Genomic DNA, 26278 nt, shown 5'->3' on the forward strand with positions numbered 1-26278 from the left:
CTTAAATAATAAGGCTTGAAAGTCAAAATAGCTCCTTGATCCATGGGCTGTAGAATGGATGTTGTGTTACCACGAAAACAACATTAAGCTCCTCTCCATCTCCATTAGAGCTCCTGGGTGACCAGGTGCATTGTCAAGGAGCGATCATATTCTGAAAGGAATTTTTTTTCTGAGAAGTAGATTTCTACAGTGGGCTTAGAATGTTCAGTAAACCATGTTGTAAACCGATGTGCTGTCATCCAGGCTTTGTTGTTCCATTTATAGCACACAGACAGAGTAGATTTAGCATAATTCTTAAGGGCCCTGGGATTTTCAGAATGGTAAATGAACATTGGCTTCAACTTAAAGTCACCAGCTGCATTAGCCTCAAACAAGAGAGTCAGCCTGTCCTTTGAAGCTTTGAAGCCAGGCATTGACTTCTCCTCTCCAGCTATGAGAGTCCTAGATGCCATCTGCTTCCAATAGGAGGTTGTTTAATCCGCACTGAACATCACTAATGATCTGAGCTAGATCTTGTGGATAACTTGCTGCAGCTTCTACATCAGCACTTGCAGCTTCCCCTTGCACTTTTGTGTTATGAGATGGCTTCTTTCCTTAAGCCTCATGAACCGACCTCTGCTAACTTCAGACTTTTCTTCTGCAGCTTCCTAACGTCTCTCAGCCTTCATAGAATTGAAGAGAGCTGGGGACTGGCTCTGGATGAGACTTTGGCTTAAGGGAATGATGTGGCTGGTTTGATCTTCTATCCAGACCACTCACATTTTCTCCACATCAGCAATAAGGCTGTTTCTCTTTCTTATCATTTGTGTATTCACTGGAGTAGCACTTTTAATTTCCTTCAAGAACTTTCCCTTTGCATTCACGACTTGGCTAAGGGTCCAAGAGGCCCCACTCTCAGCCTGTCTCAGCTTTCGACATACCTTCCTCACTGAGCTCAGTCATTTCTAGCTTGTGGAGATGAACAGGCAGAGCACACGGGATTTTTAGTTTTGCATTTGGCAAAACTCATAGAATGTACAACATAAACAGTGACCCCTAATGTAAACTATGGACTTCGGGTGATAATAATGTATCAGTGCTGGTTTATCCATTAATGGTAACAAATGTAGCACCCAACCCAAAAGGGCGATAAGAGGGGAAACCGGGTGTGGGGGAATATGTGGGAATTCTCTGTACTTTCTGCTCCGTTTTTCTGTAACCCTAAACCTGCTCTATAAAAAAATTAAATTGCATTTTAAAAATCTGTAAATGCCCATCATAGGATGTTTGGAAAATACAGAAAAACAGAAATAAAAAGAAATTCAAGGATCTGGGAGTGAGCGTGCCCTTTCGATTTAAAGTGAGAGACGTGTGACTCTGTCCCTAAGAGCTAGAACATGCTTGGCATCTAACTGACCCAGTGAAATTTGTTGACCGAGTGACTGTATAGTGTAGAAATGGAAATGACTGTATAATCAGCTTTGTTTACTGAGCGTCGTATTGTGAGCTGCAGCAACGTGCTTCTCTTTAAGGCAGGAGTGTCCCCTGGTGACTGTGAGCCTTATGAGGACACACAGCTCTGTGCACAGGTGACATTCGGGTGGGTAAAGAGCTCATCACACTTATTTCAGGGACAGTGGCCCAGGGCACAGGCTTCCAAGAAAGGGGGTTACCACGGCCTTGTTTTCTGGCTGCTCGTATGTTGCATGATGAAATGGCATCGTCTCCAGGGGACACCGGGCAACCTGTGCTGACCTCCCTGTCCCCCCTCTGCAGGTGGTCATCACAACAGCCTTAAGCCTGTCGGCAGCGGCCCCACCTTTGCCATCACCACTGCCACCGCCACCATGGTCTCCGTGGACCCCGAGGGACTTGGGGGCCCGTCCCCCTCCAGCGTGCAGCCTTGCCACTTCCTGACTCTGGCGCCCATCAAAATACCCCTGCGGACCACACCCTTCTCTGGTAAGTACACAGCCTGGTCTCTCAGAGCCTCGGGCTGCTTCGGAGTCCACAGCGTGGAGACCAAGGCGGGGACCTGCCGTCCCCCAGATTCATGCTGGGGGCGTCAGGGAGGGCTCATCCTCAGATCACGCAAACGGACCTCAGTTCCCTTGACCAAGGTCATGTTAGTCAACCCGGGCATTTTCTGCCATAAAGCAAAGTGTAAAGTTTCTGTTTGAAGAAATGAGACATTCCTTTACTAACTCTTCATGGGGAGTGATGCACATGACTGAGAAATTTCTAATTTTCGTGTGTGGGGCTTGGATAAAAGCAAAGGCAACATGATGGAAAACAGTTAAGCATCGGAGTTAATAAAACACAAAAAAGTACAAAACTCAGACTCGCGTGGGGCCCTCACTGAGCCATCCCTCCTGGGCTGGCCAGCTGGGCCTGCTCTGAACACATGGAGTGGGGTCCTCCCCACCACGGTGGGACTGGTGCAGAGGTCCACCGAAGCCCGTGGCTGAGGAAGAGACAGGCTAGCCACCAAGGTTTGGAGCTCACCCGTTCAGCAGGTGTACTATTCTAAGTCCGCGGGGCGGAGGTGGGGCTGGCAGACATTCTGGTGTCGTGAGCGATGCTGAGATGCAGGATGAGATGCGGAAGGCCTGGTCCTGGATTGGTTGCAACTCTGTTGTCCAAACATGTTCTCAGCTGTACGCGCACATCTGCTAACTGTCACCAGCACTCCACGTGTCCCAGCTGTCCTGGTGAGTGCATGTTTGGGTCTGTCCTTAAATGTCACAAAAACAGCGTTGACTTGGAATAACCTTTAGTAAGTACTGGAGTCTTGGGAGCCAGCACTATTACTTGAGTTTTAGTTTTTCACATGATACAGTAAGACTTGGATAGAAATTCTGTGGAATTATAATATTAATTCTATACTAGAGTTAACCCTAGAATTGTATATTAGCACTATATCATTAATTGCTAGGTTATCAGTGATAGAAGCATCTTTAGATTGTGAGATACATAATCTTTTTTTCATGGTAGAAATAGATTAACCTGGTTTCATTACTTTCCAGTTTGGGGAGTGCTTTTGGTTTTCTGGTCGTGTTTCTAGTAAATCTGATGTGGTCTTCTCAACACTGGACCTTGGCTTCTGTGTTTCTATGTTGACCTGATAAATTCGTTGGTAATAGAATGTTGTATTCTCAAGAACAAAATCTTATTTCTATTTCAGCGTGTTAGTGAATATGCAGTTAGGGTGTGACGGGGAGAATAAATAAAGCACATGGATAATCTCCTGTGTGGAACATAATTTACAGCTGTGTCAAGATTCTGGTTTTAAAATCCATCAGTCCACTGGCATTTATTAAGGATGACTTACTATTTTCTGAGCAAATTAATCTTAGAAAGAACCCAAAACCAAGCCCTGTGTACCCCAGGGGCGGCTTCACTCTTCATGTCTCTTATATGATTTATAAAGTGACATAATCACTAGGCGTCTTTCCATGTTGGCATTTTATAAGGCTCTATAATCAAATCTGCCATAATGTGCATTCAGTTAGAAAAAGACAACCTCCATGTGATCTATCTTGTACAAAACTGCCGAAGTGGACAGTCAGAAGATGAAGGGGCCCTACTTAACAGGTGCTTCTGATATGGCCTTTGTCTTGCTGGTGTTGGTCCCTTTGATCTGAAACTACAGCGGTTGAAACTGGGGCTGTGGGTCTGGACGAGTGACCCCAGCCCAGTGGGTGGTCCCTGAGCTCTTTGGCCAATCCCAGTGTTGGATATGGTACTTCCAGGGCTGCCCCTGTAAGTGGTTCTCTGGCAGGGAGGACCACCTACCCACCTAGAAGTGTTGCCCTGGCTCTCCTCTTTTTTTTTTTTTTTTTGTTTTAAAGGAGTAAAACTGTGGTTTTCTTTTTTTTTTTTGAAGATGTTGGGGGTAGGAGTTTATTAATTAATTAATTAATTTTTGCTGTGTTGAGTCTTCGTTTCTGTGCGAGGGCTTTCTCTAGTTGTGGCAATCAGGGGCCACTCTTCATCGCGGTGGGCGGGCCTCTCACTATCACGGTCTCTCTTGTTGCGGAGCACAGGCTCCAGACGCACAAGCTCAGTAGTTGTGGCTCATGGGCCTAGTTGCTCCGCGGCATGTGGGATCTTCCCGGACTGGGACACGAACCCGTGTCCCTTGCATTAGCAGGCAGATTCTCAACCACTGCGCCACCAGGGAAGCCCTGGCTCTCCTCTTGATGTTAGAAGAAGGCATTTGAGAGAGACTGGCTAGGTCCCTGATGAAAACCTTCTCAGAATTTCCCTTGAATACTTTCTGAAAACCAAGCCTTGAAGGAGACTGAGGGCAGACAGTTTGTCCATCAGAGCTGGGTTTTTTTAACCCCCGTCAGTAGCCCTATGGAATGTGAGCCAGTGAGACTGAAGAGTGGATTGTCCTGATTCTCAGTGGAGGTCCAGGTATTCTGCTCAGAAATCCCTAACCCCCTGAAAACAGATGGAGTGGAGGAGGGATGGGGATAGGAGAAAGGACGGCTGGTGGAGGGAGGGGGGCCAAGGGGATAGAATGGCATCGACAGAAAGAGAGATTTCATAGGCCCAGAAAAACGCACCTCTCTGGGAAGTTTGCTCCATATTCAAAGCACATGAACTTTATCTACAGATGAATAATCCTGCTTTTATTCAGAAGATAATAATTCCCATTTTAGATAAATGAGTTAGACTGTTTTATTTACACCCTAAGCTTGGAGATAAAAGCCAGATAACCTCAGAAGCCCTATGTGGTTTAGCTTTACGGTTCTCAACTGGGGGCAGTTTTGTCCCCAGCAGATACTCGCCAGTGACCAGAGACATTTTTTGGTCCTTGAAACTTGGTGGTTGCTACTGGGATCTAGAGGATAGAGACCAGGGATCCTGCTACACATCTGACAGCAAAGGACAGCACCTGTGGTAAAGGATTATCTGGCCCCAAATGTTAGTAGGGGCTCCATCAAGAAACCCTAGTTCGTGCTCTAGATGTCTCCTTAAACCGCGGAAACCAGGACTGGTGTATGAAGAAGAAGTTCTGGTCCAGTAACTGTAGGACCCAAAAGGAAGAAGGCTCTGTGCTGGAAAGAAGATCAGCCACAAGAGTGGCTGAGTCATTTGCCTTTAACAAGGTTTAGGATTTCGAGTAAGACACCCTATTTAAAAAACCCCTTGAAGGAGATTGGTTCAAGATGGCGGAGTAGAAGGACGTGCTCTCACTCCCTCTTGCGAGAGCACCAGAATCACAACTAACTGCTGAACAATCATTGACAGGAAGGCACTGGAACTCACCAAAAAAGATACCCCACATCCAAAGACAAAGGAGAAGCCACAGTGAGATGGTAGGAGGGGTGCAATCACAATAAAGTCAAATCCCATAACTGCTGGGTGGGTGACTCACAAACTGGAGAACACTTATACAACAGAAGTCCACCCACTGGCGTGAAGGTTCTGAGCCCCACGTAAGGTTTCCCAACCTGAGGGTCTGGCAACGGGAGGAGGAACTCCTAGAGAATCAGACTTTGAAGGCTAGCGGGATTTGATTGCAGGACGTCAACAGGACTGAGGGAAACAGAGACTCCACTCTTGGAGGGCACACACAAAGTAGTGTGCGCATCGGGACCCAGGGGAAGGAGCGGTGACCCCATAGGAGACTGAACCAGACCTACCTGCTAGTGTTGGAGGGTCTCCTGCAGAGGCGGGGGGTGGCTGTGTCTCACTGTGAGGACAAGGAAACTGGCAGCACAAATTCTGGGGAGTACTCCTTGGCGTGAGCCCTCCCAGAGTCCGACATTAGCTCCACCAAAGAGCCCAGGTAAATTCTAGTGTTGGGTCGCCTCAGGCCAAACAACCAACAGGGAGGGAACCCAGCCCCACCCATCAGCAGACAAGCAGATTAAAGTTTTACTGAGCTCTGCCCACCAGAGCAACAGCCAGCTCTACCCACCACCAGTCCCTCCCATCAGGAAACTTGCACAAGCCTCTTAGATAGCCTCATCCACCAGAAGGCAGACAGCAGAAGAACTACAATCCTGCATCCTGTTGAACAAAAACCACATTCACAGAAAGATAGACAAGATGTAAAGGCAGAGGGCTACGTACCAGATAAAGCAACAAGATAAAACCCCAGAAAAACAACTAAATGAAGTAGAGATAGGCAACCTTCCAGAAAAAAGAATTCAGAATAATGATAGTGACAATGATCCAAGACCTCGGAAAAAGAATGGAGGTAAAGATCCAGAAGATGCAAGAAATGTTTAAAAGAGACCCAGAAGAATTAAAGAACAAATAAACAGAGGTGAACAATACAATAACTGAAATGAAAAATACACTAGAAGGTCCCATTTGTTTATTTTTGTTTTTATTTCCATTTCTCTAGGAGATGGGTCAAAAAGGATCTTTCTGTGATTTATGTCATAGAGTATTCTGCCTATGTTTTCCTCTAAGAGTTTGGTAGTGTCTGGCCTTACATTTAGGTATTTAATCCATTTTGAGTTTATTTTTGTGTATGGTGATAGGTAGTGTTCTAATTTCATTCTTTTCCATGTAGCTATCCAGTTCTCCCAGCACCACTTATTGAAGAGGCTGTCTTTTCTCCACTGTATATTCTTGCCTCCCTTATCAAAGATAAGGTGACCATATGTGTGTGGGTTTATCTCTGGGCTTTCTATCCTGTTCCATTGATCTATATTTCTGTTTTTGTGCCAGTACCATACTGTCTTGATTACTGTAGCTTTGTAGTATAGTCTGAAGACAGGGAGTCTGATTCCTCCAGCTCTGTTTTTCTTTCTCAAGATTGCTTTGGCTATTTGGGGTCTTTTGTATTTCCATACAAATTGTGAAATTGTTTGTTCTAGATCTGTGAAAAATGCCAGTGGTAGTTTGATAGGGATTGCATTGAATCTGTCGATTGCTTGGAGTAGTATAGTCATTTTCACAATGTTGGTTCTTCCAATCCAAGAACATGGTATATCTCTCCATCTGTTGGTATCATCTTTAATTTTTTTCATCAGTGTCTTATAGTTTTCTGCATACAGGTCTTTTGTCTCCTTAGGTAGGTTTAGTCCTAGATATTTTATTCTTTTTGCTGCAATGGTAAATGGGAGTGTTTCCTTAATTTCTCTTTCAGATTTTTCATCATTAGTGTATAGGAATGCAAGAGATTTTTCTGCATTAATTTTGTATTCTGCTGCTTTACCAGGTTCATTGATTAGCAGTTTTCTGGTAGCATCTTTAGGATTCTATATGTATAGTATCATGTCATCTGCAAACAGTAACAGCTTTACTTCTTCTTTTCTGATTTAGATTCCTTTTATTTCTTTTTCTTCTCCGATTGCTGTGGCTAAAACTTCCAAAACTATGTTGAATAATAATGGTGAGAGTGGGCAACCTTGTCTTGTTCCTGATCTTAGTGGAAATGGTTTCAGTTTTTCACCATTGAGGAGGATGTTGGCCGTGGGTTTGTCATATATGGCCTTTATTATGTTGAGGAAAGTTCCCTCTATGCCTACTTTCTGGAGGGTTTTTATCATAAATGGGTGTTGAATTTTATTGAAAGATTTCTCTGCATCTATTGAGATGATCATATGGTTTTTCCCCTTTAATTTGTTAATATGGTGTATCACATTGATTGATTTGCGTATATTGAAGAATCCTTTCATTCCTGGGATAAACCCCCCTTGATCATGGTGTATGATCCTTTTAATGTGCTGTTGGATTCTGCTTGCTAGTATTGTGTTGAGGATTTTTTCATCTATGTTCATCAGTGATATTGGCCTGTAGTTTTCTTGCTTTGTGACATCTTTGTGTGGTTTTGGTATCAGGGTGATGGTGGCCTCATAGAATGAGGTTGGGAGTGTTCCTTCCTCTGCTATATTATGGAAGAGTTTGAGAAGGATAGGTGTTAGCTCTTCTCTAAATATTTGATAGAATTCTCATGTGAAGCCATCTGGTCCTGGACTTTTGTTTGTTGGAAGATTTTTAATCACAGTTTCAATTTCAGTGCTTGTGATTGATCTGTTCATATTTTCTATTTCTTCCTGGTTCAGTCTCGGAACATTGTGCATTTCTACGAATTTGTCCATTTCTTCCATGTTGCCCATTTTATTGGCATAGAGTTGCTTGTAGTAATCTCTCACGATCCTTTGTATTGCTGCAGTGTCAGTTGTTACTTCTCCTTTTTCATTTCTAATTCTGTTGATTTATTCTTCTCCCTTTTTTTCTTGATGAGTCTGGCTAATGGTTCATCAATTTTCTTTATCTTTTCAAAGAAACAGCTTTTAGTTTTATTGATCTTTGCTATCATTTCCTTCATTTCTTTTTCATTTATTTCTGATCTGATCTTTCTGATTTCTTTCCTTCTGCTAAGTTTGGGGTTTTTTCATTCTTCTTTCTCTAATGGCTTTAGGTGTAAGGTTAGGTTGTTTATTCGAGATGTTTCTTGTTTCTTAAGGTAGGATTGTATTGCTATAAACTCCCCTCTTAGAACTGCTTTTGCTACATCCCATAGGTTTTGGGTTGTCGTATTTTCATTGTCATTTGTTTCTAGGTATTTTTTGATTTCCTCTTTGATTTCTTCAGTGATCTCTTGGTTATTAAGTAGTGTATAGTTTAGTCTCCGTGTGTTTGTATTTTGTACAGATTTTTTTCCTGTAATTATTATCTAGTCTCATAGCGTTGTGGTCAGAAAAGATAATTGATACGATTTCAATTTTCTTAAATTTACTGAGGCTTGATTTGTGACCCAAGATATGATCTATCCTGGAGAATGTTCCATGTGCACTTGAAAAGAATGTTTATTTGCACAGCAAAGAAAACCATAAACAAGACAAAAAGAGAACCCTCAGAATGGGAGAAAATACTTGCAAATGAAGCAACTGACAAAGGATTAATCTCCAAAATTTACAAGTAGCTCATACAGCTCAATATCAAAAAAACAAACAACCCCATCCAAAAATGGGCAGAAGACGTAAATAGACATTTCTCCAAAGAAGATATACAGATTGCCAACAAACACGTGAAAGAAGGCTCAACATCATTAATCATTAGAGAAATGCAAATCAAAACTACAATGAGATATCATCTCACAATGGTCAGAATGGCCATCATCAAAAAATCTACAAACAATAAATGCTGGAGTGGGTGTGGAGAAAAGGGAACGCTCTTGCACTATTGGTAGGAATGTAAATTGATACAGCCACTGTGGAGAACAGTATGGAGGTTCCTTAAAAAAATAAAAATAGAGCTACCATACGACCCAGCAATCCCACTGCTGGGCATATACCCGGAGAAAACCATAATTCCAAAAGAGTCATGTACCAGAATGTTCATTGCAGCTCTGTTTACAATAGCGGGGATATGGAAGCAACCTAAGTTTACATCAACAGATGAATGGATAAAGAAGATGTGGCATATATATATACAATGGAATATTACTCAGCCATAAAAAGAAATGAAATTGAGTTTTTTGTAGTGAGGTGGATGGACCTAGAGTCTGTCATACAGACTGAAGTAAGTCAGAAAGAGAAAAACAAATACCGTATGCTAACACATATATATGGAATCTAAAAAGAAAAAAAAAATGGTCATGAAGAACCTAGGAGCAAGGCGGGAATAAAGACACAGACCTACTAGAGTATAGTCTTGAGGTCATGGGAAGGGGGAAGGGTAAGCTGTGACGAAGTGAGAGAGTGGCATGGACATATATACACTACCAAATGTAAAATAGATAGCTAGTGGGAAGCAGCCGCATAGCACTGGGGGATCAGCTCAGTGCTTTGTGACCACCTAGAGGGGTGGGATAGGGAGGGTGGGAGGGAGGGAGACGCAAGAGGGAAGAGATACGGGGACATATGTGTATGTATAACTGATTCACTTTGTTATAAAGCAGAAACTAGCACACCATTGTAGAGCAATTATACACCAATAAAGATGTTTAAAAAGAAATACACTAGAAGGAATCAATAGCCAAATAACTGAGGCAGAAGAACGGATAAGTGACCTGGAAGACAGAATGGTGGAATTCACTGCTGCAAAACAGAATAAAGAAAAAAGAATGACAAGAAATGAAGACAGCCTAAGAGACTTCTGGGACAACATTAAACACAACAAAATTCACATGATAGGGTTCCCAGAAGGAGAAGAGAGAGAGAAAGGACCCGAGAAAATATTTGAAGAAATTATAGTCAAAAACTTCCCTTACATGGGAAAGGAGATAGCCACCCAAGTACAGAAAGCGCAGAGAGTCCCAGGCAGGATAAACCAAAGGAGAAACATGCTGAGACACATAGTAATCAAAGTGACAAAAATTAAAGACAAAGAAAAATTATTGAAAGCAACAAGGGAAAAATAACAAATAACATACAAGGGAACTCCCATAAGGTTAACAGCTTATTTCTCAGCAGAAACTCTACAAGCCAGAAGGGAGTGACATGACATATTTAAAGTCATGAAAGGGAAGAACCTACAACCAAGATTACTCTACCCAGGAAGGATCTCATTCAGATTTGATGGAGAAATCAAAAGCTTTACAGACAAGCAAAAGCTAAGAGAATTCAGCACCACCAAACCAGCTCTACAACAAATGCTAAAGGAACTTCTCTAAGTGGGAAACACAAGAGAAGGAAAGGACCTACAAAAACAAGCCCATAACAATTAAGAAAATGGTAATAGGAACATACATATCGATAATTACCTTAAACATGAACGGATTAAAGGCTCCAATCAAAAGACACAGGCTCAGTGAATGGATACAAAAACAAGACCTATATGCATTCTGTCTACAAGAGACCCACTTCAAGCCTAGGGACACATACAGACTGAAAGTGAGGGGATGGAAAAGGATATTCCATGCAAATGGAAATCAAGAGAAAGCTGGAGTAGCAATACTCATATCAGATAAAATAGACTTTAAAATAAAGAATGTTACAAGAGACAAGGAAGGACACTACATAATGACCAAGGGATCAATCCAAGAAGAAGATAAAACAATTATAAATATATACACACCCAACATAGGAGCACCTCAATACATAAGGCAACTTCTAACAGCTATAAAAGAGGAAATCAACAGAAACACAATAATAGTGAGGGACTTTAATACCTCACTTACAACAATGGACAGACCATCCAGACAGAAAATTAATAAGGAAACACAAGCTTTAAATGACACAATAGACTAGATAGATTTAATTGAATTTATAGGACATTCCATCCAAAAACAGCAGATTACACTTTCTTCTCAAGTGCGCAGGGAACTTTCTCCAGATATATCACATCTTGGGTCACAAATCAAGCCTCAGTAAATTTAAGAAAATTGAAATAGTATCAAGCATCTTTTCTGACCACAATGCTATGAGATTAGAAATCAATTACAGGGCAAAAAACGTAAAAAACACAAACACATGGAGGCTAAACAATACGTTACTAAATGACCAAGAGATCACTGAAGAAATCAAAGAGGAAATCAGAAAATACCTAGAGACAAATGACATTGAAAACACGATAATCCAAAACCTATGAGATGCAGCAAAAGCAGTTCTAAGAGGGAAGTTTATAGCAATACAATCCTACCTGAAGAAACAACAAACATCTCAAATAAACAAGCTAACCTTACACCTAAAGGAACTAGAGAAAGAAGAACTAACAAAATCCAAAGTTAGTAGAAGGAAAGAAATCATAAAGATCAGAGCAGAGATAAATGAAATAGAAACAAAGAAATCGATAGCAAAGATCAGTAAAAGTAAAAGCTGGTTCTTTGAGAAGATAAACAAAATTGATAAACCATTAGCCAGACTCATCAAGAAAAAGAGGGAGAGGACTCAAATTAATAAAATTAGAAATGAAAAAGGAGAAGTTACAAGGACACCACAGAAATACAAAGCATCCTAAGAGACTACTCCAAGCAACCCTGTGCCAATAAAATGGACAACCTGGAAGAAATGGACAAATCCTTAGAAAGGTATAACCTTCCAAGACTGAACCAGGAAGAAATAGAAAATATGAACAGACCAATCACAAGTAATGAAATTGAAACTGTGATTAAAAATCTTCCTACAAACAAAAGTCCAGGACCAGATGGTTTCACAGGTGAATTCTCTCAAACATTTAGAGAAGAGCTAACACCCATTCTCCTCAAATGCTTTCAAAACAATTGCAGAGGAAGGAACACTCCCAAACTCATTCTATGAGGCCACCATCACTCTGATACCAAAACCAGACAAGGACTCTACAAAAAAAGAAAATTACAGACCCATAACACTGTTGAATATAGATGCAAAAATCCTCAACAAAATATTAGCACACAGAATCCAACAACACACTACAAGGATCATACACTGGGGCTTCCCCAGTGGCGCAGTGGTTGAGAGTCTGCCTGCTGATGCAGGGGACACGGGTTAGTGCCCCAGCCTGGGAGGATCCCACATGCTGCGGTGCGGCTGGGCCCGTGAGCCATGGCCGCTGAGCCTGCACGTCTGGAGCCTGTGCTCCGCAATGGGAGAGGCCCGTGTACTGCAAAAAAAAAAAAAAAAAAAAAAAAAGATTATACACTATGATCAAGTGGGATTTATCCCAGGGATGCAAGGATTCTTCAATATATGCAAATCAGTCAGTGTGATACACCATATTAACAAATTGAAGAATAAAAACCATATGATCATCTCAATAGATGCAGAAAAATCTTTTGACAAAATTCAACACCCATTTATGATAAAAACTCTCCAGAAAGTGGGCATAGAGGGCACCTACCTCAACATAATAAAGGCCATATATGACAAACCCACAGCAAACATCATTTCAATGGTGAACAACTGAAAGCATTTCCTCTAAGATCAGGAACAAGACAAGGATGTCCACTCTTACCACTGTTATTCAACATAGTTTTGGAAGTCCTAGCCACGGCAGAGAAGAAAAAGAAATAAAAGGAATACAAATTTGAAAAGAAGAAGTATAACTGTCACTGTTTGCAGATGACATGATACTGTACATAGAGAATCCTAAAGATGCCGCCAGAAAACTACTAGAGCTAATCAATGAATTTGGTAAAGCTGCAGGATACAAAATTAATGCACAGAAATCTCTTGCATTCCTACACACTAATGATGAGAAATCTGAAAGAGAAATTAAGGAAACACTCCCATTTACCATTTCAACAAAAAGAATAAAATACCTAGGAATAAACCTACCTAGGGAGACAAAAGACCTTTATGCAGAAAACTATAAGACACTGATGAAAGAAATTAAAGATGATACCAACAGATGGAGAGATATACCATGTTCTTGGATTGGAAGAATCAATATTGTGAAAATGACTATACTACTCCAAGCAATCGACAGATTCAGTGTAATTCCTATCAAACTACCAGTGGTATTTTTTACAGAACTAGAACAAAAAATCTTAAAATTTGTATGGAGACACAAAAGACCCTGAAGAGCCAAAGCAGTCTTGAGGGAAGAAAACAGAGCTGGAGGAATCAGACTCCCTGTCTTCAGACTATACTACAAAGCTACAGTAATCAAGACAATATGGTGCTGGCACAAAAACAGAAATATAGATCAATGGAACAGGATAGAAAGCCCAGAGATAAACCCACATACCTATGGTCAACTAATCTATGACAAAGGAGGCAAGGATATACAATGGAGAAAAGACAGTCTCTTCAATAAATGGTGCTGGGAAAACTGGACAGCTACTTGTAAAAGAATGAAATTAGAACACTCCCTAAGAGCATACACAAAAATAAACTCAAAATGGATTCGAGACCTAAATGTAAGACCGGACACTATCAAACTCTTAGAGGAAAACATAGGAAGAACACTCTTTGACATGAATCACAGCAAGATCTTTTTTGATCCACCTCCTAGAGTAATGGAAATAAAAACAAAAATAAACTAATAGGACCTAATGAAACTTAAAACCTTTTGCAAAGGAAAGGAAACTACAAACAAGATGAAAAGACAACCCTCAGAATGGGAGAAAATATTTGCAAATGAATCAACAGACAAAGGATTAATCTCCAAAATATATAAAGAGCTCATGCAGCTCAATATTAAAAAAACAAGCAACCCAATCCAAAAGACCTAAATAGACATTTCTCCAAAGAAGACATACAGATGGCCAAGAAGCACATGAAAAGCTGCTCAACGTCACTAACTATTAGAGAAATGCAAATCAAAACTACAGTGAGGTATCGCCTCACACCAGTTAGAATGGGCATCATCAGAAAATCTACAAACAACAAATGCTGGAGAGGTTGTGGAGAAAAGGGAACCCTCTTGCACTGTTGGTGGGAATGTAAATTGATACAGCCGCTACGGAGAACAGTATGGAGGTTCCTTAGAAACCTAAAACTAGAATTACTGTATGATCCAGCAATCCCACTACTGGGCATATACCCAGAGAAAACCGTAATTCAAAAAGACACATGCACCCCAATGTTCATTGCAGCTCTATTTACAATAGCCAGGACATGGAAGCAACCTACGTGTCCATCGACAGATGAATGGATAAAGAAGATGTGGCACATATATGCAATGGAATATTACTCAGCCATAAAAAGAAACGAAATTGGGTCATTTGTAGAGACATGGATGGATCTAGAGACTATCATACAGAGTGAAATAAGTCAGAAGGAGGAAAACAAATATCATATACTAATGCATATATGTGGAACCTAGGAAAATGGTACAGATGAACCAGTTTGCAGGGCAGAAATAGAGACACAGATGTAGAGAACAAACGTATGGACACCAAGGGGGGAAAGCCGCAGGGGGGTGGTGGTGGGATGAATTGGGAGTTTGGGATTGACATATATACATTAATATGTATAAAATGGATAACTAATGAGAACCTGCTGTAAAAAAATAAAAAATAAACCTGAGGAAAGGCGAGTAAATAAATACATACATACATACAAACCCCTTGACCAGTTCCAAACTCAATGGGAAAGTGGGTTTTCTCTTCCAGAGTGTCGCCAGCGTGTGCAGCCAAGTTAGTCCTTGCTGCTGCTGTTCCGCAGGAGCCCGTGCACACTGGGGCTTCCCATTGGCCTCGTGCTCGTGGCAGTCTGTTCACTCGCCTGCCCCTTCCCAGCCTGTGAGTCACCCGCTGGAGGGCCCTGTCGCCCTGTCCCTGCCCAGCCTGCAGCGGCTCCGGGCGGTTTCCCGAACCTCAGGTCCAAAGGATGAATCCAGCTGATTCCACTTATCCACGTAATCCCTAACGCTGTTTCTCTCACGCTTGCTCCTGAATCAGGGGCACGGGCAGAGGGAAGCGTGGGCAGAGCGGGGCGTTTACTGTTAGAGGTCTCGTCGGAGGGCATTCACACGTGGGCTGGGAGCCAGCGGTTGAAGGATGAGCAGACAGGGGCGGGGGTGGCGTGCTCTCTTCATTTCCTCTCAGCAGGTCTCAGCTAATCCACTTTGCCTCGTTCCCATCTATTCCTTGAAGCCTTGGAATTTCAGGTTATAGAAGGAACACTTTCGGGGGGAAAGCATGTCTTGTATCCTATCTATTTCTTAGTTTTTAAGAAGAAGGTGGAGTTTATCTGGGGGGAATGGAAGACGTGCGGAAGGATTTGCCCTAGGGAATGGGACTACTTTCCTGGCCCTCTGCAGGCTGGAGCCCTCCGGACCCGCCCCGCCTCACCTGCCCCGCCCCGCCTCACCTGCCCCGCACCCCCTCACCTGCCCCCTCGATGTTACAGGGAAGTGGGAAGTGGGAGCCCACATTCGGGAGGATACAAGCACCAGGCAACTCCAGCGTCTGCCCCTCTTTGATGAAATAAGCGAAGTGATTCTTTTTTAAGAATGATGGTAGCTATTTTCAAAACTTAGCCCACCATTTCATAAGCATCGAAGTGAAAAGGATAAAGTATGAGTGAGAGCTGTGGCCTCCAGTACAGCAAGTGACTAGCAAATACAACTATTAAAAAGTACCATCTGCCTTGGAAGCCATTTACCACCTGTTCTTTTGCTTCCAGAACAATTTAATGGTCTAAATTTAACATTTTGTCCTGCCACAGAACAGCTGGGAAGTGACGATTCTTTTTTCAATGAGGAACGTACCCGCCAGGCTACATAACAAGGCAGGAAAGTCTCCAAGCCACTCTCCGTGCAGCCTCTGTGGGGCTGTCCATTCATCCCATTAGCGAATCCAAGGATGCTGAAACGGGCTCTGCAGCCACAGTAACCCAGCCGTTTGGGGATGCAGCCTTTTCTCTTCTTATCCAGGAATTGTTTCCTCCTCCAGTATAATAAAAAATGTCATAATACATATTAACATTTTGGAGATTCGTAGAGACAAAAATACTGCTGCAATGTAATTACTTATACCCCAGAGTGCCTGAGACTCAGCTGGCTTCTGTGAGAAAGACATATGTGTTTCTAATGAGAGAACGAGCTGCTTTTAGTAGAAAAATTATTGGATTTAAACAAACAAAAAAGGACTTCGTATAGTTTGCTACCCACAAGTGAACTCATACTACGGATGCGAGATACAAAGTCAAGCAGGTGGTAACGCGTTTGGGCCGTGCCGGGTGCAGAAGTGTCTAAATGGAGATCCAGCTGTGAGCCCTTCCTCTCAGCAAGTCAGCTTGTTTAAGGTTGTCCGTCTACAAAAGTCCTCCTGTGACCTGTCTGCTGCAGCCTCCCTGAGGAGCTGCCATCACTTGAGCTGTATTCTTCGTCTGCACTGTTAGCTCCAATTCACTCTTTCTTTGAAAAGAAAAATTGGCAACCCAGCACGCACAGAAAAGCATGTCTATGTCTATGCCAAGTATAAAGAACACTGATACGGGCTTCCCTGGTGGCGCAGTGGTTGAGAGTCCGCCTGCCGATGCAGGGGACACGGGTTCGTGCCCCGGTCTGGGAAGATCCCACATGCCGCGGAGCGGCTCCGCCGGTGAGCCATGGCCGCTGAGCCTGTGCGTCCGGAGCCTGTTGCTCCGCAACGGGAGAAGCCACAACAGTGAGAGGCCCGCGTGCCACAAAAAAAAAAAAAAAAAAAAAAAAGAACACTGATACAGTAGACCCCCAAGTACCTCTCACTGAGCCCAAGAAATGGATGTTTCTGTACCCCTAGCGCTCCTGGGAGCCTCAGCCCTCCCCAGCAACGATTACTCTCCCAAACAGGTGCCAGTCGTTGCTGTGCTGCTTTTGAGAAATCTGTTTACATATAAGCATTATTTCTAAACAATGTATTTCATAGTTTAGGCGCTTTTTGAATTTTACATAAACGTCATCATAGTCCGTGCATTCTTCCGTGATTGCCTTTTTTGCTCAAAACGATGTATTGTTTCTTTGTAAAGTCCCCGCCGAGGGGGGCCTTGTAGCTGTGATGCCGTCACGTTCACTGCAGCATAGCATTGGCTGGTTGGTCTGAATCCACGCAGTGCATCATCCATTCCGCTACTGGTGGCATCTGGACTGTTTCCTGAAATGTCAGGAACAATTGCCCCCTCTTTCCTTTTCGAAGCACTTTCCTCCCCTTCTGATAGTCCTTCCAGGTTTGGGGTGGGGGGGGGGTCTTTGCACAGATCTGTAGAGTCTGGGGTGTGCAGGACCCTCCCTCTCTGGCGTCCCAAGTGTTCTTATCCTAGGTAGTAACTAATCCCAACTTCATCTCAGTCCCTGTTTCTCCCTTGAGTGCTAAGTTGATAGAGCTAGTTTCCCACTGGACACATGCAGTTTCTGATGGATACCTCAAGCTGCACTTTTCTATAAAAGCAGTATTGATTTCCTACCCGTGGTCCTGCTTATGAAACAATGCAAAACACCTGGTTTCTCCTGGAGGCTTCTGGGAAAGCCCCCTCTTCCACTAGCACTCTCTCATTCATAAGTAGCACTCGTCTGTCCAGTGTCTGCACCCAACACCCCAGGGTCATCCTTGGTTCCTCCTGCCTGGTAACCTCACATCCACCCATCAGCGCTGTCTTCCCTCCTAATCTGCAGCCCAAGTCCAACTTCCTCGTCCAGACCGATGCCGTCTGTTGACTGAGTGGCCGCACAAAATCTCTCTGCTTCCGCTCACCCTTATCGGCCACTGTTCCCTACGGGAGCCAGAGTTCCCTCCTCAGAAACGTACAGCAGGCCAAGCCTGCGCCTGCTTAAGACTCCCACTGACTGTCTCCTGTGGAGCTTAGAACAAATCCCAGACTTCTCCCCAGAGTCTCTGGAAGCCACCTTTTGTGGCCCCAGCCCGTGCTCTTGCCGCCGCTGCTGGCCACTCTCCCTTCTCCCAGCGAGCCTCACACCCAGCCTGGCTGCCTCGGGGCCTTTGCACTGGCCACTGCCCTGCCTTAGAGGCCCTCCTTCACCGTTCAGGCCCAGCTGAGAAGCACCCCTGCTTGCTCATCCTAAGGACCCTTGGGAATCAACTCCCTCTCATCACCTGTTTACTTCCTGGATAGCATTTCTCATTGTCTGGAATTACCTCAGTGTCTGTTCCTGGCTTGTTTCCCTCTGCTGGCCTCCCCCATCCCCGGATGTGTGAGATCCAGGATGACAGGGGCCTCTGGGTCTTATTCACCATGAGTTCAGGGCCAAGGTCAGTGCTTGGGGCAAAACGGTCTCCCCTTTGCCTCTGCGGAAGGGGCAGTCTGCTCCCTGTGTTCTCGAAGACAGAGAGGAGGGGGTGGGCCTGCTTGAAGATGTTCGTTCAGCGCCCCCGCCCCAGCCCAGTGAGTCCTCACAGACAAGGTGGGAATCGGGGCAGCCGTCCACACGCCAGGGCTCCTCGGTGGTGCTCACGGCCGCAGAGCCTGGCTGCTGACGTCGCTCTCCATCTTGGCGTTGATCGGGACGTCCAATCAGGATGCCCAGCAGAAAACCAGGCTACTCTGTGAAGGACTTCAAAGGACGGCCAACACCCAGGTGCGACATCCTTGAAGACGGGTGTGTCCTGAAACCCCAGATTTTCACCCTGAAAGTTTGCACGGATCCCATGCAGCTGATCCCATTCTTCAAACTGGGGGACAGAGTGGGAGGTGATTAAAGACCTCCTTACCTAAGTTCCAAAGGCAAGAAGGGCAGAGCGAACCTGGGACTCAGCCCCGTTTCCTGAGGGCCTTGCCTTGCTTTCGTAGGCATCACCATCAACCCCTCCTACCATCGATCCCTCCCGCTAGCCACAGTTCACCTTGAGCCATAGAGCCATTGAGCTAGAACCCATGACCTGATGACTGAGGCTTTGGCTGGGCTGTTGGCGCTGTAGGGACATTGACCAAATTCAGCTCTGTGACCAGCTCAGGCAGAGAGGGTGGCCAGGCCACACTCACACACGTGATGCATGTGGTCTGATCCCTGGAACGGGCCTGAGCTCTTCCAGCGGGTGGGCATTTTTAGAAGAGACCCTAGAAAGACTGAGAAGGTAGGTTGGTCTGCAGACGGAGGAAGGAGGAAGGAGCCCTGACGGTTGTCGCTTTAATGGAGAGCATCCTTTAAGAGCGCATCCTTGGTTGCCGCATGAGGTCCCGTTGCTACAGCCACAGGTCAGAGCCTGGTCTTGGTGAGTTCCTGGTAACGAGAGCAGCCACCCCCTCCTGGGCTGGGCTGTCTCATGTGATCTGTGATAACAGCGCCGTTGGAAACAGTATCCGTGGCATCTAGTTGAGGATGCGGGAGGGGATGAGGTGCCGGATGGGCACTCACTGGAGGCCGTGGTCCAGGAAGCACCTGGGAGCATCTGTGGGCCCAGCTGCTTTGGGCCACACACACAGAGGACACTGCCTTGTGGGAGTGCGGGGTCTGTGTTTATTCACTGGCCCAAGTCAGGGAGGCAGCTGGCATTTTGCCCCTGGGTGCTTAAACTTCTGGAGCCCACGGGGAGCTGCTTGAAGCGTCCTCAGGGCGCCCAGTCCTCCGGCAGCTCCAGCTGTGGAGAGCAGCTAAGGAAGGGCGAGGACACCAGCACAGGGTCAGTGTCCGCCCTGCGTGTGATGCTGGGTCACGCGGGAAAGAAGTGAGCGCTTAGGAAACTTTAGCTAAGGAAGCTATGCCCTGTTGAAATGTCCTGTTGGTGGTTTGCAGTTTATAGACGCCGATAGTTAAGAGAGCGAGCTTACTTAGCTAACAACACACGAGCTCCTCATTTCCTCAGGAGCTCAGCTAACAGCTGTACCTGTCGCCACTGCAGGGAGTGGAGAGGGGAGGGCGCTGCTTTGAAGCAGACCCTGGGCAGCGCTGGCTTCAACCACTCGCCTCTCCTTCCCTGATGTATTTAAGAATGGCTGTGCTCGAACCTAGGTTATGACCGACGTCCAAGATTCGGTTCACCATCCGTGTGTCTCCGGAGCTCCCAGGGTTCTTGGGAGGAGACTTCTCCAGCTCGGATGCACAGGACGTTTTCACTTGGGAGGACTGACGGTGGGGGAGCAGCACGGAGCCCCCGCTTTGTGCTGGGGTCCCAGGCTCCCCCTGGCACCTTGTCTCAGCACAGGTTGGGCCCATCCACGGATGGCTGCAGGCCCACCTTCATGAGAAAAGGGATATGAAAAGGATGCTCCTGGGAGGACCCTCAGAAAGGAGTCAGGATAAGATGGTAGAACTACCACCTACATGCTCACTGCTGGGCTCCCATCTGGCCCTGCTTGCATGCTCTGTTCACATCCTGGCCTCTCATTGGAAGTCCAGTTGAGAGCTGACCTAGTCCGTGGTGACTGCCTTGACCCCTTCGGTCCACCAAAACCTTTCCAGCCTTCAGACTCCTGTGCTGTCCTTGTCTCACCTGTCACTTAACTGACAGCCAAGCTGTTCACAAGAGTGCGCTTCATCTCCACGCTGAACATCCACGGGGCCGGGCCACGGGGCTGGCTGTCTCCCCGCTCAGCACTTAAACCAGCTCTGAGGATATTTCCCAGATGGGAGGCTCGGCCACTAGAGGACAGGCAGTGACTTCCATCGGTCAAGTTAGGCTGAATTGTTACAATTAAATCGCTTTGTAGACTAGCCCCCTCCTTGTTTATACAGCATGTAGAGAACATGTTTTTTCCTGTTCTCCGCTGTGTAAATACAGTCCTACTGACTGAAGAAAGAAACAGTCATCATCCGGTACATGTCCTCCTAAAGGTGTTATTGTGTTTCCCTGCCCACAGCTGCTCAGCCTTACTGGGGAGACGTGGGTACTCACGATCGCACCTCTAGCCACAGAAGGAGGCATCAGCTACCTCTCATTTGCTTTCTGCTGGGGAGAAAACAGCCATGCTCTGGGCGGCCGTTCAACATAAAAGAGAGTTAAAGGCACAGAGCCCGAGAAGGCCCACGGTGCTCACAAATGACCCACATCTGGGGGCTTACCTTGACTGGGGCTGGGAAGTCGCCCAGGATCACCTGTCTCTGTGCACTCAAGCGTGGGCTGGAGAGGAGCCTGGACCGGCCAGGTGCCAGGTGTTTACGTCCCACTGGTCCCAAGGGGTGAGGGGTGCAGGGAAGGCTGGGCAGGTGGAACCTCAGAGCCAGGGAGGTCTGGCTCCCAGGAGATGAGGCGAAGGGGAGCCCATCGCTTCAGGACAGAGGAACAGTTCCTGATCGTCTAGAAAAGAGCTGACAAAATGGTCCAGACCCCACGCCGCCCTCTCCACTACGCCCAGCCTGGGAAAGCTTCCTGTTCTCCACTCTGGTCAGGTCCGCTGGCAGCCCTCGTGGTCAAGCACGTGGTTAAACCACAGGCCCAGGGGCAGTGCTTGTGCACGGGGTCCAGTCTGGGCATTCGGGCAGGTGTGAGCTGACTTCTGTGAGCAGAGCTCTCTCAGGGGAGGAGAGCAGTGTCTGAATTATTCTATGAGCGCCGTACAGGACTGTCTGCTCCCAGGTCCCCAGCTGCTCTTGTTATCCTGCAAAGATTTGAAAGGAAGGAGACTCGGCTTCCACTAACTGTCCCCTGAAGCAGCCACCGGTGTGCGCGCGCGGGCGGAGTCCAAGGTCAGGACGTGCCAGGAGAGCCGGCAAGGACTCATGCGCCCCAGGTTCTGACAGCAGATATATGTATGTAGTTTGCTAATTTACACACGGGGAAGGAAAACACGCACATCTGAGGCTCTTCAAGAAAGAACTGAAACTGTGATAGTGACCAAAAGAACAGAACGTGCTTCTTGTGCTGAAAAGGACCCCTGGGAGTCCTGGGACTCCCAGACGCTGGGCTTTAAAACGATGCCCTGGAGCCCACGGAGCCCGCTGTCAGTGGCACTGACGTTTAAATGCTCTGTGAGCCTGGAGGATGGCTTTCCCGAGCGGGCCGTCTTCCCTTTGTTATTCTGTTTTTTAATTGGGACGTTGCATTCGCTAAGGTGGCAGGGACAACTGCGCAGATCTGCTTAGGATCATGGACTCTGCAGGGGCAAAGGGAGTGGAAAGAATCTGAATTTTCTTTAGATTCATTCGTCCCATTCCCCACTCAACACATCAGCCAGCCACCCCACGTGTCCTGAGCAGGTCAGCGCCCACTGCATCGCGCCCCGGGGGCTGGTCGTCACGCGGGAGCTGGCCCAGGCACACAGGACCTGCAGGGCTGTCTCAGGTTGGGTGGCCCCCGAAGGCGGCTCTGGGATGGAGATTTTATGTGAGCCTGCGGGGAGGAGGGGGCGTGTGATAGGAAAGCAATAAGGCAGCAGGAGGTCTACCACGTTCTTCTAGCAAAGCAGGGAGGAAGCTAGGCTCTTGCCCATCAGCGTCTGCCTGCGTTTGGTTGAGGGCAGCTCCGGGTGGCTCCAATTTCCTGGCATTTCTGCTCACCCCACACCAAGGCCAAAACCGCCCCCCACCAGACACAGCCCTGAGGCAGAGAGAGTCAGTCCTCGTGGTCGCAGGAGGAGGCCTTGGGCATCATGGGAAGGTGAGGGCTTCTGGAGCGCGGTGGGGCAGCCTGTGGACCGCGGACCCTCTGGGAGCCAAGCTCCCAGGGGTGCAGGGAGGGATGCGGTGTGCTTGGTTTGTGACCTGACCTCTCTAAATGTCAGAACAACCAAAGATGAAGTGTGAGGTCATGAAGACCTGTGGACTGTTCTCACAGCTGTGACGTTTCTTACCAGGTGTGGCTGTGGGGCCTGCATGCCGTCCTGTGTGTGAACAGTGAAGGGGACTCCCGTGGTTCACAGTGAATTGAGATGTTGGCCAGGGAAGGAGGCCTCAGCTTCCAGGCCGTCCTTCAGGGCTCCCCCAGGCTTCTCTTGACCATTAGGACAGCCTCTTTCCGGGTGACGGGGCGGCGGCAGTGGCCAGGCAGACACAGGAGCCAGGGGAGGCAGCCGATGCGGCTCTGCTGAGTGATGGGTGCCAGGACTGGGCTTAGCCCATGGAACCATCCAGCACACGGTGGGTGTTCAGTGAGTGCCCATTGAATAAACAGGTGGACATAAGAAGAAAACACCAGCAGAACCACCGTGACAGCAGGGGTCTACGGAGGTCCAAGTCCCAGCCCCACAGCGGGCGGCAGTGGGGACCTGGAGTGTGTGCGAAGCCAGGAAGAGCCCCGTGGCAAAGGAGTGCCGTGATGTTAAAGACCTTGGCGGAAAGAGATTTCAGCCTGGGGGCCCTGTTCAAAAGGGCTCAGAAATCTAAGGGGTCCATCCGCTTCTCTCTCTGGCATTGCTTTGGTCAGCGGTGAAATGAGACGCCAGAGTGAGGTCATCCCTGAGATGCCCCCGGCTCTACTGAGCCATGAGACCGCAGAGCAGGGTCCGTGCACCCCGGTGCAGGGATGCAGGAGCCTGGCACCTTCCAAGGTCAGGGCAGACCACAGCCAGGATGCCAGGTACATTTTGTGAATGTCTTCCTGGTTCAATGCTCTTGCATCAACCCTGTTGGGTCTTTGTAGTGTATTTAAGGGTCTTGTGCAGTCTTTATTGGGTTAGTTTATTCTGTTTTGGATGGCCAAGCAGGGAGGGGGCTTCCAAGGTGACACGAGTGTGAGATGCTAGAGGTTGGACCAAGCAGATCATGATGGGGGCTGGGGAGCGGTCTGAGTTGGGGTCTGGATTCAAGGTCCACTCAGCAGACTAGGTGCTGAATGTTTGTGGATGTGCAAGAAGGATGGAGTCAGGGGTGGCATCGAAGATTTGTCCTGAGCAACTGAGCGAATGGAAACGCCCTGCATCACACAGGGGCCATCTGAGCAGGGCTGTCCTGGGAAGGCAGATCCGGAGTTTTCTCTGACCCTGCTTCTTCCTGTAGCACCAGCCTGCGTCTCTCTTTCCTTAGACAACCTTCCTCCAAGTAAGCCGCCTATTCCTGGTCATAATTTCTGTCTTCCTGTTTTCTTCTGAGCTCAATCCAAGCAGGTCTTGGCTTCTCCACCCCAGTGAAAGTGCTCTTATAGACGTCACCAGCAACTTGGATTTTCCTGAATTCACGTGGTGCATTCTCTGTCCTCCTGTTACTGAACTTTATGCCATTTGACGGAGTTAATCACTCTCTCCTCCTTGACACACCCTTGTTGGATTTGCCTCCAGGTCACCATGAGCCTGGTTACCCCACTTTCCTGGGTGCACCTCCCCTTGTCTGTGCTGTGTGTCTCTGGTGACCCCCCATCCTCCAAATACGGAGCCAACCTGTGTTCAGTCCTTCAGAGTCTCCACTCAGCTTCTCCAACAAAGCCGCCTGAGTTGATGGGTACAAATTCCAGTGAAATCGCCCAGTCTCATGGCTACATCGTCACCTCTACAGCGTCCCCCCCAATTCCAGACGCGCGTGGCCAAAAGTCCATGCGACATTCCTACCGGTATGTTTAGTAACCACCTTGCACTGAACAGATCTCAAACTGTGCCCAAGTGTCCTTATAATTCCAACAAATAAGCTATAATTTTTATTGCACTCATTTTTCCTCAAGGCAGCCACTGGGGAAAAATAAAAAGAAAGGGGATGTAGGGTATGAAAGTGGACAGTGTGTAAGGGGCAGCGGCTGGGGGCGGGAGGCAGGGACACTTGTGGCTCTTTGGGCATCCTTTGGTAGTAGTTTTGTGGTCACCGAGACTGTGCCCTTGTTCCTGGAGAGGCTGTGTGGACGTTGGTAAGAGGCCCTGGTCTAACAGAGAGGAGCTTGTGTGTACTACCCAAGCCATCCGATTTGCGTTAATTATGTGTATGTAGCTGCCATTTGCCACGTCATAGAGTTATGACATTTGTTAAAGATTCATTTGGACTTATAAAAGGATATATGCAAGATAAATAACCCAATTAATAAATAAGCAAAGGATCTGATAGATGTTTCTCCAAAGAAGACATACAAATGGCCAATAAACACGTGAAAAGATGCTCAACGTCATTAGTCGTCAAGAAATGCAAATCAAAACCACAGTGAGACGCCACTTCATACTCACTTCATGGCTGAAGTAAAAAGATGGACAGGTGTTGGTGAAAATGTGGAGAAGCTGGAACCCTCATACGCTGCTGGTGGGAATGCAAAATGGTGCAGCCACTTCTGGAAAACAGCCGGGCAATTCCTTAAGTGGCTAAACATAGAATAACCATTAAGACTCAGCAGTTCCGCTTCTAGGTATATACTTGAGAGAGATGAAAACGTATGTCCGCACAAAACCGTACACAAACGTTCACAGCGGCGTTATTCATAACAGCCCCAAAGTGGGACAACCCAGGTGTTCATCAGCTGATGAACGGGGAAATTAAATGTAGTTGATCCAACAATGGAATATTAGCAATAAAAAGAAATGATGCGCTGACACGGGCTACAACGTGGATGGACTTTGAAAACATTACGTTAAATGAAAGAAGCCGGTCACAAAAACCGCATCGTACGGTTCCATTTATATGAAGTGTGCAGAACAGGCAAGTCCGCAGGGACAGAGGGAGATTAGTGGTCGCCTGGGTGAGGGTGCGAGGGAGGCCTGTGGGAAAGGAGAGCGAGTGCTAGCGGCCCGGGGCTTCTTTGCTTGGGGGGTGGGGGCGGTGGCAAAATGTTCTGAAATCGTTTGTGGTGATGGTTGCCATTCTGTGAATCTAGCGAAAACCAGTGTCTCGGACGCTTTCAGCGGGTGAATTGTATGGTATGTGAATTATATCTCAACAAAGCTGTAGTAGAAAAACAAATACACACACACCCCATCTCGCTCCCCTCCCCCCCGCCGTGTGCAGCTCCGCGGGGAGTTGCAGTGCGTCCTTCTGGAATAAGGTGACGTGTGAAAACCGCTTCAGGTCCCAGGGGTTAAACATCCGTCCTGGAGGGAGAGCAGGCGTGGTCTGTCAAGCCCATTCATTTCAGTGATTTTTCTATTTAAATACGTTTTCAGGTCGTTTCCAGCCCTTTCCTGGTAGCTTTGCAGACCTGCATGATCGTAGCCGTTGTTACCTCTGAGGCCGGGGTCCT

General features: G+C 46.6%; 1 protein-coding gene across 1 annotated transcript in view; it reads left to right on the plus strand.

Annotated features, from left to right (window-relative positions):
• Positions 1 to 26278, plus strand: part of TCERG1L (transcription elongation regulator 1 like) — a 192157-nt gene that overhangs the window by 37795 nt on the left and 128084 nt on the right. The window contains exon 4 of the mRNA XM_067708849.1: positions 1756 to 1941. Within this exon, the coding sequence (XP_067564950.1) occupies positions 1756 to 1941 (186 nt within the window). The remainder of the gene's footprint in view (positions 1 to 1755; positions 1942 to 26278) is intronic.

Source organism: Pseudorca crassidens, chromosome 16 (assembly GCF_039906515.1).
Source record: "Pseudorca crassidens isolate mPseCra1 chromosome 16, mPseCra1.hap1, whole genome shotgun sequence".
In the NCBI taxonomy this organism is placed as follows: Eukaryota; Metazoa; Chordata; class Mammalia; order Artiodactyla; family Delphinidae; genus Pseudorca; species Pseudorca crassidens.